Source organism: Aethina tumida, chromosome 3 (genome assembly GCF_024364675.1).
Source record: "Aethina tumida isolate Nest 87 chromosome 3, icAetTumi1.1, whole genome shotgun sequence".
NCBI lineage: Eukaryota > Metazoa > Arthropoda > Insecta > Coleoptera > Nitidulidae > Aethina > Aethina tumida.
Genome location: NC_065437.1, coordinates 36,747,367 through 36,763,419, shown reverse-complemented (window position 1 = coordinate 36,763,419; position 16,053 = coordinate 36,747,367). Strand labels below are relative to the sequence as shown.

Below are 16,053 nucleotides of genomic sequence, written 5' to 3'. Positions count from 1 at the left end.
TTTGCGAATTTGAAGCACATTTAAAAAACTCAATATTTTTATCGGAAAATTGTTATTGTGCAGTCTTGTTAAATATCTTGACATGACATATTTCACCATAAATAAATATGGTAGAAAATGACTTAACTAACATTATATTTTTAATTTCAATGTATGAATTATGTAGGTCTTATCTTTTCATTTAACCGATTGTTATTTTTTTTTTGAAAAACTCTGCGACACCGAATGATTAATTAGAACGAATAGTTTTATATATTTTCATTATTTAATAAATGGCAGATTAAATCATTTATAAAACTAATATGTCTTAACACAAAAATAATGCAGTAATTGATTGTTAAGAATTCAATCAATAAATTACTGTCACGTCAAATGTCACATTTTGTCTAAAACTAGAAATTTCCTCTTGAATTCTGATGGAAAAAACCAAAAAAGCAGTTGAAGAATGCAAAAACACCGCGGAAGAAGCTTTTGAGACTAGTTCGAAGTTGATTGAAGAAAAGACAGAAAAAGTTCGAAAGGAAATTCAAAATTTAACCAAAAAAACTCATTTGGAAATCGACAAAATTCTGAATAATTCTGAAATTAATCTTAAGGCAAATTATGAAAAAGATATGACCGATAACCTTAATAAGTCCGAGTCTCATAAAGAACTGAACACCAAGGTACAATCCACTTCTAAAACCGTTGAAGCGAATAAATCTCAAATTACTAAAAGTTCAGTAGAAAGTCTTCCAAGTCTCACTTCCAAACAGTCCAAATTAAAATCGGTAACAAGCATATTCACAAAAAGCCTGAAAAGTCTCCTATCAAAGAGTAAATCTAAAAGAGAGGTCGAAGAATTAGAAGAACCATCTAATTCAAATGAGGAGAATATTTCTCGAAAGTTGACGAAGGTTTTGGAGAAAGTAAAAGACGTTACCGAACCTGTGGAAAAACAAGTGGAACGTAAATCAGTTGTAAAAGATCACAATTCTATTAATACTGTACAAGACGAAATAAAGGAAACAAATAAGAGCAAAACGGACATTTTAACCACCCAAGAGTCTCGTGAATTTGATGAAGCCGAGGCTAGAAATCGCCTTGAAGAACTTAAACAAAAATCACTTGAAATTGCAGAGACCGTAAAAAAACAACTAACCAAGAAATTCGATTGAATTCATTCAATTTCATCGATGTCAGAACTTGCACAGAAAATTCACCCTAAAATTACTGAAACTTTTCAAAGCGTTGAAGATATATTTCGGCTACAAGTTCAAGAAATAAAATTACAGTATAAAGATAAATTCGAGTCTAAATCTAAGGAAATAACCAATTACTAGTAAGTATATAGTTCACCAATTGAAAATAACTAAAATGTTTTAGATACTGAAAACAAACACGAAAGTTTGGAAACAATACACTCCTTTTCCATTTTTAACACATTTAACATAAATATCTATCAATGTGTCACCACGAAATCTCAACTACGTAATTGTGATGTTTATTTTGTTGATAGGAACCTTTACGAGCCTAAGAAGCAATTTACTTTCATCTCTAAATGATGGTGGTATTTGAAAAATAAAAAGTAGATACTAGTAGTAGAATAATACTGTTCTTGTTTCCAAACATTTGTGGAATATCATATAGCTTATGCTATTATTCGACATAATTGAAATAATATTGAAATTTATATTTTAGCGACATGAAAGCAGTTGTAGTACCTATGCATAAAGAAGCAATTTCGATAATAAATGGTAAATTAAATAAAGCGAATAATATTATAGTGAAGTCTACGGGCGAATTGAAACAACTGATTCATGAACACATTCCGGATAATCAAGACTCATTAGATAAATTTATTGAAACTGAATTGATGAGGTGCAAAGAACATATGCAACAGGAAGTTAGTAATGTAAAGACAGAAATTTATGATTTTGCATTTGATTGTATCAAAAAGAGTGTCATGTCGTAATAACAAGATTGATTGATTGATATTATTTCGTGCATTATTTTTCTTCCTATTACTACAGATGATCTTCTTCTAGATCACTGATTGTATATCTGTTCTCTCACAAATGCTACTATAACACAATAATTAGGAAAATAAAATAAAACTAAATAAAATAACAAAATAAATGGCCGACATTATATTTTGAAATTAGATTAGATATACAGTTAATTAAAACACATACATAAATAACCAAAAATATGTTTTAACCTATTCTGTAAAAATTAACCCTGCATCCAACAGACCCATGCTTAAATGACTTGACGAGATGGTAAATTGAGTCGCTTAACTGAAACCTTTTAATAAACTGATGACATCTCCACTGATACATAAGATCTGGAGGTGCAATGCAGGTAATGGTGAAATTACAAGATGAGTTCGACAAAGGCGGTGTCCAAATCGTCTCCAATTTCCTTGTAACGTTCCTTTTCGGCGACGAGTTCGTCTGCAAGTTAATTTGTAGAATTTAAATGTTTGTTGATTTGTTAAAAAATTTGGCAAGCGGTTATCTGCAAACTGTAAGTAACACTAAATCTTAAATAATTATAAAATCGGGTGCCAAACTATTTCACTTAGCAAAAAACTATGCCCTTTGAATTCAATAATTACTTAATTGTCTTATAATTGGTATTGAATCTGTGGAAATTTAATCTTAAGATGCTTCCGCAATTCGTTAAATGAAAGAGAATATGATTGAATTGTCAAAACCATTATTCTCTTTGGTATACATGTTATGAATGGACAAACATTTTACCACACCCCATATATATTTTTACTTATTTGATTGATTAAAATTTTATACTAACCGTAACTCCAAATAAAAAACACTAATGGTAATAATTTAGGAGTAATTCTTTACCAATTTTATTAGAATTTTATATTTTTTAATTTGCACCTCCTCTCTTTGATGAGAACGATTAGCGCTTATGTTAGCGAAAAAACAAAAAAATACATGCAAACAAACAAAAACACAAAGCAATAATTAAAAATATTTTATATTAGTTTAACTACATTAAATACATATGTACTATTAGAAAAAATATAAACAAATTTTAAAATAGAAGTTCTTACAATGACTATAATAATACTTGTGAAAAATTTAATGAATCCAATAGTATTATTAAATATATTATGTGAATTAAAGTACTCAAGTTTACTAAAAATAACTAATCATCTTTACAATATGGAATGAATAGATCAGACAACATAAAGAATAAACTGAAATATATGTGTATATATTAAATTTATTCTTCATATTATTTGATTTATTAATATAATTATTATACAATATACAAAAAATAAGTTGTGTACGACTTCAATGCAATTAACATTAACGAAGCTTGAGGTCTTGTACTAGATCTAGATTCATTTAAATTCAGTAATTTCATAACAATAAATTGGAAATCTATATCTAATCGCAACATTAAGCATTATTGCCCAAATTATATTTTATGGCAGTGTTGATTATTCAAATATTGCAGCTCTATTCAGAGATCAACAGACAGAAGACTGACTGCTTCGTTAATATCAAAATTAAAAATGTTGGGAAAATTAAATAAAGCCTATCTATCTATCTAAATTGTGCTTGAATTTCTACATTGTCTTGGACAATAAAAAATCAAAATTAACGAGGCCAAAATTATATAAATTAATAGCTGATAAGCACCAATTCAAAGTCTCATTTATGCAGAGTGGTTTATTCAATATATAAATATTATATTAATTTGATAATTGGTCCCAGAATGTTTCTTGAAATGATTGTTAAACACTGTATCCTTGAAATGGGATAAGTTTTACATATTCTGAATGTCATGTAAGGTTGCTTCCATTTCGTCAGCTAATACTTTATTCTTTTCTTTCTCAGCCAACAGGTCGTCTGTAATTGCAAGGGTTAACTTAAAACACAAAATAAAACAAACAAAACAAAACAAAATAAAATAAAATAAAATAGCTCAGTTAGTTGAACAGATCAAACAGTCGATTAATAATTATATCATTATTGTCATGAAATTGGTAAATAAGTCGAGGAAAATTTGTATATTAAGCATGTTGACTTACCTTCTAGTCTGTCAACTTCCTTCTGAAGTTTCTGGACGGAACGTTCAGCAAATTCAGCACGGGCTTCAGCCTACAAAATTAATCTCTTCTTTATTCTTCCGTTAAATAACTTACATTAAAATAATTATGATGTCTGAAGTTTTTGTAATTGAAATAAGAAATGGTCACAAATTTTTTATGTAAAAATCATCAAACATCATAAACAAATTAATTCAATACAGAAACACAAAAATTATTATTAACACTAATGATTTTTAATTTCAAATTTGTGTTTTTGTTTGAATATGAAAACCAATTCGCTCACAATTACTAACAAAAATCATGCACATGCAGTCATCCGTACTTACAATTCATCAGGGAAGTTATACCATCACCGTGATTGGATATAAAAAGTGCTAGTGCTATTTTCTCAAGTCAATAATATTAAACATATCAAATGAAGTTTTTTAATTCAATAAAGTTATTTTTTTAATCGATATGTTGAATATTTTTGACACTATTTTACAGGATAAAAACATGATGGGCAATTATTATTGATTGCAAATGAGTTAACAACCACATCCATCCAATTTTTACACCTTTGAAGATACCTTGCATACAGTGCACAGTTGGAAAAGCAATGAAAGATGTATAGTGATCGTGGAGAGGGTGGTTTAAATTTCAGTTTCTACATTTTAATCTATCGACAAAATGATGTATGTAGCCCCGTGCATTTTATATGCGAGTATAATTTATTCATCGAATTAAAATTAAATGAACTGACTGTGCCTTTTTAGTCACTTACTTCACGTAATTTATCAGAAATGGATCGGATTTTATCCTCGCTATGTTCTCGGGTAGCGGCAGCCTGCGCATACAATAATTTACAAAACATGCGGAAATGAAAAAGGACAAAAGTCTTGAGGAAAACGTCTGGTCAATTTTTATAAAAATAACCAGAATATTCCAAAAGCATTCTACAATATAACACAGCCCAACGAGCATATATGATGAAAGATACGAGATATATGAATCCCAAAGATCACGAGGCATGGCACTAGTGTATATAGCTAAAAAGTACATAAACATATATGCATATATATATAAATATATACAAAATGGATGGGGAACAATAGGGATTCGATTTTATATTTCCCAATGCTCGCTCATATTTTACCTGATGCAATCGTTGTTCCACCTGTTTTAATGTCACAGAATATTCTTCTTCTTTCGCTGTGGCCTGTTTTAACAGTAAATTTAGTAAAAAAAAAACAACACCAATCAATATTAAACAGTAGCGAGCAACAATAACATAAATTTATATATTTATGTTATTGTTATCATCATGCACAAATAGTTAAATTAAAAGAAATCAATCGCAGCAAAAATCTTTCTTAGGCATCAGGCTTTTTCTAACACTGAAAAAAAAACAACAAACAAAATCCGTAGTTTGTACCTCCTTTAGACGGGTAGTCAAATTCTTGATTTGATTTTTGTATTCTTCTTCACGTTGATTGGCCTAAATAATGATCAGTTATAAATGATTACATACACTAAATTAATAAACAATTAAATATTAACTTTTCTTTATAATTACTGACGTCAAAAAGCGTTTAATCCTTTTGAATATTGAGAGAGAGAGAGAGATCAAACGCATATCTATCTGTATATCAATGTAATATTTATAAGTAGGTAGATTATGCAAATACACACCTTTTCCTCAGATACTTCAAGAGACTTCAAGTTGTTACCAACTACGCGAAGTTCTTCTTCCAACTCTACGATTTTGCTGAAACATAAAATATCTTTAGTACAATAATTCGAATCGTGTATTAATATATTTCCATACGTTTTATAATAATGGATAAATATTGACTTGTATTTTTTATCAAAATACATATTTATTACATTTATTATATAACGTATGTGCAAGTGATGTGGCGTTAGAAGCAACGTGCAGCCTACCTGTCATTGGCTTCGGCTCTTTCTTCCGCTCTCTCTAGATCTTGTTCCATAAGAACCAATTTTCTGGCAACCTAGCAACACAGCAATGTCATGCAGCAAAACAGCAAACACAAGGAAACTTATTAAGAAAGTTGCAAAGGAAACAACAAAACACAAAAAGAACATAGGTGTATTAAAACCTGATAAGACTACCACTGGTTGAGGAACAGACGTACAGACACCATAGTCTCTCAGTATAATACAATCATGTTCAATATTCAGTGTCATTGTTATTTGAGAAACTAGCTAATAAACCAAAAATATATATCTATGAAATAAATGTTAAAAACATATTTAACATGAACATGCTAAAAATAAATAACACATCAAGTGCCAGTCACTTAAAAAAAATAGAAAACACATCATCACTAGGTATATGAAAATGAAACCTACGATTCACCAGCTTCTGCACGCTCCTCAGCTCTTTCCAAGTCGGCCTCAACCATGGCCAACTTACGGGCAACCTAAGTGAGTAAACACCAAAAAAATGAATACACTTTGTATGACACTGCTATCGAAAGCAAATGTTGGCTAATATTGGATGTCAATAATAAAACTATTACAAATTTATAACAGTTAAAAATTAATTCAAATTTAGTAAAGTGGTGAGATGAATTTATATTAATATTGTACTAATTCCATTATCTTAATCCAATTAATATTAACATATATTAATGAAAAGATCAATTGCAAAAAACAATACATAATTAAAGTCATTTTATATGTAATCAAACCGTTAATTAAATAAATGTTTAGTCTTTTGCAATAGTATTTATATAAAATACATCTCGTCTCGCACATGTTATTTGAGAGTGAGAGTTATGTACATGCAAAATCACCATGGAACATACTCATCATTTCGTTGCCAAATGCGTGGGAAAACGTTGGCAACATGAGCGAAGCTCTAATCCGTCAATCCGAATGCACTCGGTCAGTTTATAACAAAACATCGTCCTCCTAACATTATTTATATCCAACAATAAGTATTTATATTTTAAAACAATTTAATATTCATATTTCTTAAATGGTAAACTTAAAATATTATTAATGTAATTTTAATCATCATTACAAGAAGTGTATGTTCGATTAGAGCGATTAAATATACACTTTCTTATGCTTAACACATGAATCACAACAAAACACTTTCAAATTACAAGAAAACATCAAAAACGTACACCAAACACTTTTTTGCATAAAAATTATGGAAATATAAGCACTGTTGAGCACTTTTGATGCACTATTGATTCACTATTCGTCACAAAAACTCGATGGATAGATTCCATGGTAACTCTTATCAAGAAAAATAAAATTGTGATCGTCCTTTTTAAGGGCGACCATGTCAACAACACTGATTAGTAGATTTCACTTCGGCAGCTATAATACATTATTAAAACAACACTGCAAAAATCAACATTTCTAAGTCGTATTATACACCTCATCGTATTTTTTGTCGGCCTCCTCAGCCAAGAACCTGGCTTCCTTAAGCTGGTTTTCGAGAGCGTCCATACGCTCTTCATCGGCCAAGGAACGGTTTTCGAGTACTTTGCGTTGCCTATGAAATTCGAAAACATGTTGTTTATATAAATATAAAAAAGTAACAAACAAATATTTGCTGGAAATGATACGATTGAGTTTACGAAGTGTAGACAACAAGCAAACGTTTAGACGTTATTATACTTTTACAGTCATGACTAATAATTATTGCCACTTGTTGGCCTACATAAAAAAAATGCAACCCACTCTGTCTGGACACGTCATTCCGAATGTGGACGGCCCTTCATTTTAGTATTTTACGGTTACAATTTAATTTGTCCACTTATAATTTGATGGCATCACGAATAAATGTGCGTACATTTGCTTGTTGATTTTACACTACGTCCGTGTCAACATAAACGATACAGTGAGTAATTCTGGAGACATCAGCATCAATCGGTCCTCGGCTTGCACTCTGATGTACCTAAGCTACAAGGGGAAAACAATTTCAACCTAGTGATCCCTAACGCCCTAACACACATACATGGATGAAGGTAACTCTGTTTTTACCATACAGTCATTTAAACTGTTAAATGCAATAGTTTCCTTCGTCCATATATCTAACAGACTAATTTGCGGGAAGAATCGTTAAAAAGGCATCTAAGGTGTTATACCTCTTCGTATTTTTTGTCAGCCTCTTCGGCAATTTGTTTGGCCTGAGCGAGCTGACTCTCCAATATGGATACCCTATCGTCTTCCATGTTTGTCCTGTTTTCAAGGGCCTTCCTTATCCTACGACGGGCAAGGTTAGGGTGTTATTAGTTGGAGCGAATAAAATAAAACGGCAAGGTTCGCATGGCTTCTCGAGACACATTAGATTGGTTATCAATTATAAGAAAAACTAAGTAGTAAATATTTTGAAAAAAAAAATGGGAATACCGGTCCGATTTACGGAAAAGAAAAAAAGTGGATGAATACGGTCACCGAAATTTGAAAAGTATTGTTGTTATTAATTACTATAATTAAATAAAATTAATGGACATTACACTTTGATGTCTTTGTAATGTTTTAATTAATCTAATTTTAATGCAATGAAACTGAAACAAAATGTTGGAATTGACAAAATCTTAAACACTGATACAGAAATCTATTTTTTACTAGATTGTAATAACAATTTGGATCAAATACTATATAGACTATATTAATTTTTAAAAAGATTTTCAACTCAAATTTTGAAAAGAAAATGTTTTTTATTGTATATTATATTTTGTTTTGTTACTATAAAAATATGTGTTTTTTAGTTAAAAGTTTATATACTGCATATTTAGGAAAATATTATTGCTCTAACAAATAATAAAATAATTTGGATTTATTAATGTAACTCAATAAAGCTGTTAGAACATTTCTCTTACATTTACAAAATATGTTTAATTAATTTTATATTTTAAACTTAAACATGTCTTTTATTAACGAAAACAGCGACAGCTAAGTTATTTGTTAATTTTACTGGAACTGAGATAAAATCGATAAAATATTATAGAAAACATGATTGTAAATAAATAAAATTTAATTTTATAAAATTGAGTATGCTCTAACAAATAATAAAATAATTTGAATTTGTTAATTTTTATCTTAATAAAGTTGTGGAACACTTCTCTTACACTTATAAAATATGTTTAGTTAATTTTAGATTTTAAATTTAAACATATTTTTTTATTAACGATTAAGACTTGTTAATGGGGTCCAAGACGGAGAATTGTATAATTCTATATAAATTGTGTTTCTGGACCGTTCTCTCACAGCCTAAGCCTCTTATTCAGTCCGCAAGCGACTAAATATTAAAATGTGACAATGAGAATAAGTTTCTGTCGTATTTAATTTCTTCATAGAAAATATTTACATCAACGAACAAATGCATATTGAATTAACCAAACCATGTGGCTCAAAACGAGTTAGTAGGGAAAAGTGACAATGAAACGTCAAGAATATACGCGACAAGAAGCGTCCTCTTTCAGCTGACAAACCTTTCGCTCTCATCGGCGGCGGCGGATGCTTCAGCCAATTTGGCGGTGGCGGTAGCCAAACGTTCTTCAGAACGTTCCAAGTCTTCTTCCAGGAGTTGGATACGACGATTGAGGGCCGCGACTTCGGACTCGGCCTAGAAACAAAAACATGAATGAATTAGTTATTCATGCTATTATAACAAGAGTATGGTGAGGCAATAAACATGGTGGTAAAGAGTAACGAGGACAGGAAGGATGTATGCTTCATTTCCTAGTATTCAGATGACCGCCACCCAATGTTAAACCAAATAAATCACGTCATGTGGAACTGACGAATGCTTCGTTGTACAATATAATAACCAAAAATACATACAATTCGTGGGAGGAATAGTTAAAAAGCATAAAAATTCTTTTAAACATTCGGCAAGTGGATACCAAACACATACCAACTATTAAAAAGGCACAAGTATATTTTAAATTATTGCCTTTTCAGGAACTCATCATTTTCTTCTCTATTGATAACGTCATTTTATCAGTGAAATTAGAAAAATACGTAAAACTGATAAATAGATAAGCAACATAAATTGCAATTGCAATTGCACACGTTGGGCGTTTTCTGCTTGCTTAGACAAATTGTGTTGAAAGTCTTTAATATGACACAAAAACGGATGAAATTCCGATCAAAAGTACACAAATATAACGTCACCGTTAACACACGAAAATCAATAGAGGGGCAACGACTTGACTCGACGGCTGACGTAAAGGAAAAAAAATCTTATCCATAATCAAGTTTGCGAGTGACCCACCTAAAATTATTAGATAGATCTGTATAAATTTTTATTCGATAACCCGATACAAGAAGGATAGGTCGATAAAAAAGTGATTTGATTGAAATTTCTTACTTCCTCACGTCTAATAACTTCCAGTTGTAACCTCTTGTTATATTCTTCGCATTCATCCTTGTATCTTTCCATTTCCTCCTTAGTCTGGCGCATTTTTTTCTTAAGAACGTCCAATAGGGACCCCTGCGGTATGTTTGTGGTCATTTTCAATAAAAATTCAATCACTCACTGAGGAAAACTGGCGAAATTTAACGCGATCAGTACACGACCAACAGTCAACTGGGCGAGACTACCGGTATGGAAGATGGCGCTTGCGCAGCCGCATAACCACCTGCCTCATATCTAGGCGCGGCTTTCAAAATATCACAATTGTCACGTCATACCCTGTCTGATTGTGAATAACGTTAATAACGTTAATAACGATTTCCGTCACCATCGAATGACGTTCAAAAAACTTCCTATGCACGATACATGTGTTCAAATAAAATCAATGACCAATTACAATTTGGTGAACCGAATCGATGGGAACATCGATATTACACAATAAACTAAGAACCGTTATAAATTCGAAGTTGACTCAAAACTGTTTGTTTGTTTAATTAGGTATTTGTAATCGTTAAACTATGTATAATTGAAATGGTAGCAAAGTATCAGAATGTTTATACAATCGACAACCTCGATGTCAAAACATTAACATTAACAACTGAATCTATGATTACCTTAAGTGTGTGATGGTTTTCGATAAAAAATGTCTACATTTTTATTGCAAGAGGGTTGTTTTGTTCTTTTTTATTTCAAAATAAACATTTCGTAATCATTAGGATATATCTTAATAGAAATTTTATCATATAAAATGTTTACTTCAGTAGACAGAAGTATGTAAAAAGGGGTTGAACTATTATTACTACTACTGATGGTTAGTAATTGTTATTATTAATTACTATAACTAAATAAAATGATTGGAAATCTACACTGTTTATTTTAGAGTCTTTAGAGTAATGTTTAAATCAATATAATTTTAATGTAATCAAACTGAAACATAATATTGGAATGGAGAAAATCTTAAACATCGATTGTAATAATAATTTGGATCAAATATTATATAGGATATATTAGTTTTTAAAAAGATTTTTTATTTTATTGTATATTTTGTTTTATTACTATAAAAATATGTGATTATTATTTGAAAGTTTATATACTTCAAGTTTAGGAAAATAGTATCGCCCTAACAAATAATAAAGTACTTTGGATTTATTAATTTAACTCAACAAAGTTGTAGAACACTTCTCTTACATCTATAAAATGATTTCGATTTTGATTTTAAAACCATCGACTACTTGTATTGTATTAAGCCGTGACGTTGTGACACCAACAGTCAAATATGCCGCCTACACGTCATTCCATTTGAAACACTCATTAGACCTAATATCATTGTTAACGACACTTTTGCATTTTCTAACTATTTACACACATTTCCCATTTCTAATAGGATAAAATATAAAATATTCTCTCTCTTATGAAAATCTTTTATCTTAAATGCTAATTTGATAACCAGATGACAACGAAAATGTTTTATTTAGTAAATTAACTTGCTGTATATTCGGATGTTATTTACAATTAGTGACGTATTGTTACATAAATTTATAATAATTATAAATTAATTAAATTTCCACTTAATGAGGCTGTTTAAATTATAATCTTATAATAAATATAGTTATACAGTAAATTCTAATTAGAACGGCAACGTTATCTCGGAAAATAAACAGATTTACTTTAAACAATATTTACGATAGTTTGAATATATATATATATATATTTTTAGACAAGGATATCATTTTACTTTAGCAGTTGATTGTACCTACCCTTTTCAACTGAGTATTCATTATATTGTGTAGCTCGTTTCGAATAATCGAAAACTTCATCAGAGTATCGGAACTAAAGATGGAACTGGCGAATGCCAATCCTGGATAGTCGGCACATCGCCGATTTCGACGCCTCGTCTCTCGTTCTGCTACCACTTCGGTCCGTTCGGACGTACAGCGGAGCTTGGATAACTCTACCACTTCGGGATCATCATCCCTTGTTTCTTCGCATTCTTGGTCACTTAAACTAGACCCTTCCGCAGCTGGACGGAACACGAGAGACATGTCTTCTTGCTCAGGCGTCTTGATGTTGTTTGCTTTCTCTTTTGGGGTTTTGGGTTTGCGAAGTTTTTGGTTGCGTTCATCTTTGATGGTTTTCGTAACAACAACGTCGTCTATACTTTTTCTAATGTCAACTTTTTCTAATTTATCGCTTTTAGCTGCGTCGTCATCACAATTGGTCAAATCTATCACTTCAATAGTATCACATTTAGGTTTATTGTTGACGTTCAAGTCAAGTGTTGAAGGTCTTTCGCAAGCACTTGATATCACATGGGGGTTAGGTGTTGTTTTGTTTTCTTGCACTGTCACTACGTTTTCCTTACTGTAAACACTCAGGGGAGGATTTGAATCGACGTTGTTTTCTAGGGCGGGCCTCCTTCTGTTGCCTTCATTTCTTGGATGGTGCTGATGTCCCCTTTTTTTAATGTTCCCCTGCGCCCTAGTAGCAGACATACTCACTAGAGTAGAACTCAACACATGTACACTTCCGCGGCCATCTTGCCAACACTGGCGCTAACACCGCGCGGACGACGTTTTAAACAACACCATTCATTTTAAAATCCCATCGGTTCCCCCAATCATATGCAACCAATTTAACGTCGTGGAGCCTTTCACATTTTAACTTGATTTACAGATTTTTTTAATCAGTGAAAGTAGAGCACGACCCCCATTGTGCATTTTTTTTTCAAGCAGACGCGTCACCGGCGTAACGATTCGTCACGGGAAGACAGAGGAATCACGCGAACCATATTTAGCAAGAGATCGTGTTCTCCTGGTTATTTATAGAGTGCTGGGCAATGTGTGAGGTATTTCATATAATAAACGAAACGATTTATTTATGTCGACGGTTACAAACCCCGAAAATCCTCCTGTAAATACTTGGCAATAGGAAAATCCTAAATTTTGTGTATGGTATCTGTATGGCCAAACATGACAGTGGCTTGTAGATATTTTGCTTTTTTGAGGTAATAGGTCTAAACAACAATTTTAAACGTGCGTGGTATTTTTAACTCTATGTATTCAACATAAATGGGTCACTCGTACTTACATTTTGAAGAGCCTTCTCCTTCTCTTCCAATTTTCCATTGACTTGGGTCAATTGTTCTTGAGTTTGATCGAGATCATTCTCAATCTGTTGAATCTTCTTTTGGAGGGAACGAGCTTCTTCTTCAGCCTACACAATTAAAATAAAATATATTTAGATTTTTACAATTTGACAGCAGAAACAACATTAATTAGAGTGTCATGTACCTTCTCAGCACGAAGATTGGCGTCTTTGGCGAGTTGTTCGTTGTACACGGCACGTTCCAAAGCATTTTCTTTTTCGAGCTTCATGCCCTGCATTTTCTTCTTGATCGCGTCCATGGTATTGGTTTGTTTTATTTGCTGTTACCCAAAAAACTGAAACAAGACAATTTAAGAATAATTAATTAACCTAAGGGAGAGAAATGTAACTCAAAACTTATAATATATGAAGTAAATCTAAATAAATCTACAACAAATTTACATATAAAATATGATTGAGTTAAATGTTATTAAAACAATACGTATTAATAAATCAAATAGACAAAATTATCAGACAGAAGTACAGAATTACAGTTAAATTAAATTAAATGATTAATTTTGATATATTTTTTTAGAGATCCGTACAAATTTGTTGTATTAAATTAATTAAAACAAATAAAATTATAGAGCACAGGATTTATTTTAAAAAGATAATAATATCACTCACCCTATATTTAAGTTACATCGTTCAAGGTAATCCAGATGGATGTTCTTTTTGTTTCGAATCGGATTGGGTCAAGTGTAACCGTATGGTTGTTTACGGAGTAAGCAAAAATGATTTGCGTTAAGTGGTTGTTTGATTTGGTTAACCATTCGAGGTTCGTGTTTAAATTAAATATTTATTAAACTAAAACAATTTGCTAGTTGGGCGTTTTATTAGATTTTTGTTGAGATTATGCGTAAAAGGCAGTCAAAGTTTCCGCGGCCTTGGTATTACATTAATGGTTAAAATAATCGTTCCAGACTTTTCAGAACCCACTTTGACGGAATATTTTAATAATTAATCTTTTTGTTTTATCATAAATTGAAAGTTTTGGTAGATTGTTGTAATCACAGTTTTTAACCTAATCTTAAGACGTGACGCAGTGATTCTTGGTACTTTGTATGGTGGGTGACTAATGAACTTGAAGAATGTAAACTATGTCACTGAATCAGCTAAATGTGGTATTGTGTATCATGAATTATTTAAATATTGAATTGTCCGAACAAGAATAGTTATTTTAGGTTTGGTGAGTGTCTGTAAAACTCATGTAATTTGGCTTTGCTTTGTATCAATAACGTTCGTAAGTTGAGTTGTAACTTTTACAAGTATTTATAGAGTTACCTGTTTTGTAAAAAGACGTTATCTTTCAAACTTTTTAGTCATCGACGATATCACCTTAAGTAATATATTTTCGTAATGATTCACCCTCCTTACATATCTGGACGGACCATTTCCTGAGATAATGAACCCGAACAATTTATTAAATAGGTTCTTTTGACTTTTATATAAAATTTATGATTGTTTAAAATATTTTTTAAATTTAAACAATTATTGGGTCAGTAATGATTCTATATGAACCATTAACGTTCAAAGTCAAATAAAACACGGCACACCTGACACTGTTGAATTGTTTATGGATACAATAATATGTTGTTTTAAAATGGTAAAATATTTATGCATTTATTTTGCTAACAATTGCAATATTTCAGTTATATAGATCAAAAAACTGCAACTTCAGGACTCGAGTTGGTATTTTAAAAAATAATTCAATTATAATAACGAATTTTCACAATTTGTTTATAAATAAATGTTTTACCACATCTGTATTCAATATTTGAGAGTACATTGTTTCTTGGGGTGCATTACATCGTATTAGAAAAGTCTGTCAAAAAGACGAATTCCATTCACAGAAATAGCAAAGTTTGTACTCACCGAGAAAAAGTGTGAGATGAAATACACTTGAGTCACCGGTTGCACCAAAGAACACGGTTTCTGCGCGACTGAATGTTGTAGAGCAACAAGCGAGGCAGAGCGGCTATCAGTTTACGAGACGATCCTTACCGGGCTTGGTTCCACTAAGCCTAAGGAGGAGTATCAGAGGGGCTCCCACCATGGTTCAAGAATAGACCGACGCCAGAGCTAAATACAGAGACCGTTGTATGGACGGCGGGCTTAGCCTTGGCAGTACCCAAAATGTTGCCTCAACAATATTTGGATACACAGTTTATTGAATTCCACATCTTCACACATTGATATTTCGTTAATAACATGTTCCGATAATTTAATTATGTGACTGGAAACATGTTGTTTCATGAGGTCCTTTTAGATATGTCCAGAATGAGTATTCGCAACTACCAAAGACGGCAAACGGCGAAATATGCAATACGCTTCCATAAAAAGCGAAAGTGCTGTCTGTATGTGACATTGAACGAGATGCGAACCGATTGCGTTCCAGTGACCGAGATTTAAGCCACCTTGCACCAACACAAATGACACCAAGAATCTTCCTGTA

General features: G+C 31.5%; 2 protein-coding genes across 19 annotated transcripts; one reads left to right on the top strand and one right to left on the bottom strand.

The window, feature by feature from the left end:
- Positions 1-302: 302 nt before the first annotated feature.
- On the top strand, positions 303-1,975 carry LOC109605485 (uncharacterized). The gene is made up of 2 exons (XM_020022076.2): positions 303-1,321; positions 1,681-1,975. The coding sequence occupies exon 1, from the start codon at positions 417-419 to the stop codon at positions 1,155-1,157; it is 741 nt and encodes a 246-aa protein (XP_019877635.1). The 5' UTR covers positions 303-416; the 3' UTR covers positions 1,158-1,321; positions 1,681-1,975.
- Positions 1,976-2,113: 138 nt separating this feature from the next.
- On the bottom strand, positions 2,114-15,633 carry LOC109605483 (tropomyosin-2). Of its 18 annotated transcripts, none has more exons than XM_049964915.1 (10): positions 15,474-15,633; positions 13,745-13,894; positions 13,542-13,667; positions 9,529-9,662; positions 8,179-8,296; positions 6,425-6,495; positions 5,741-5,816; positions 5,484-5,546; positions 4,049-4,118; positions 2,114-2,435 (listed from the first exon to the last, which is right to left on the bottom strand). In XM_049964915.1, exons 2-10 carry the CDS (start codon positions 13,856-13,858, stop codon positions 2,356-2,358), a joined length of 852 nt encoding a protein of 283 aa, XP_049820872.1. In that variant the 5' UTR covers positions 13,859-13,894; positions 15,474-15,633; the 3' UTR covers positions 2,114-2,355. The 18 variants fall into 18 exon arrangements, with proteins under 18 accessions (XP_049820872.1, XP_049820871.1, XP_019877629.2 ...); XM_049964914.1 differs by lacking the exon at positions 6,425-6,495 and adding an exon at positions 5,993-6,063; XM_020022070.2 differs by lacking the exon at positions 8,179-8,296 and adding an exon at positions 7,466-7,583 and having other exon boundaries at positions 15,474-15,632.
- Between the last annotated feature and the right edge of the window lie 420 nt (positions 15,634-16,053).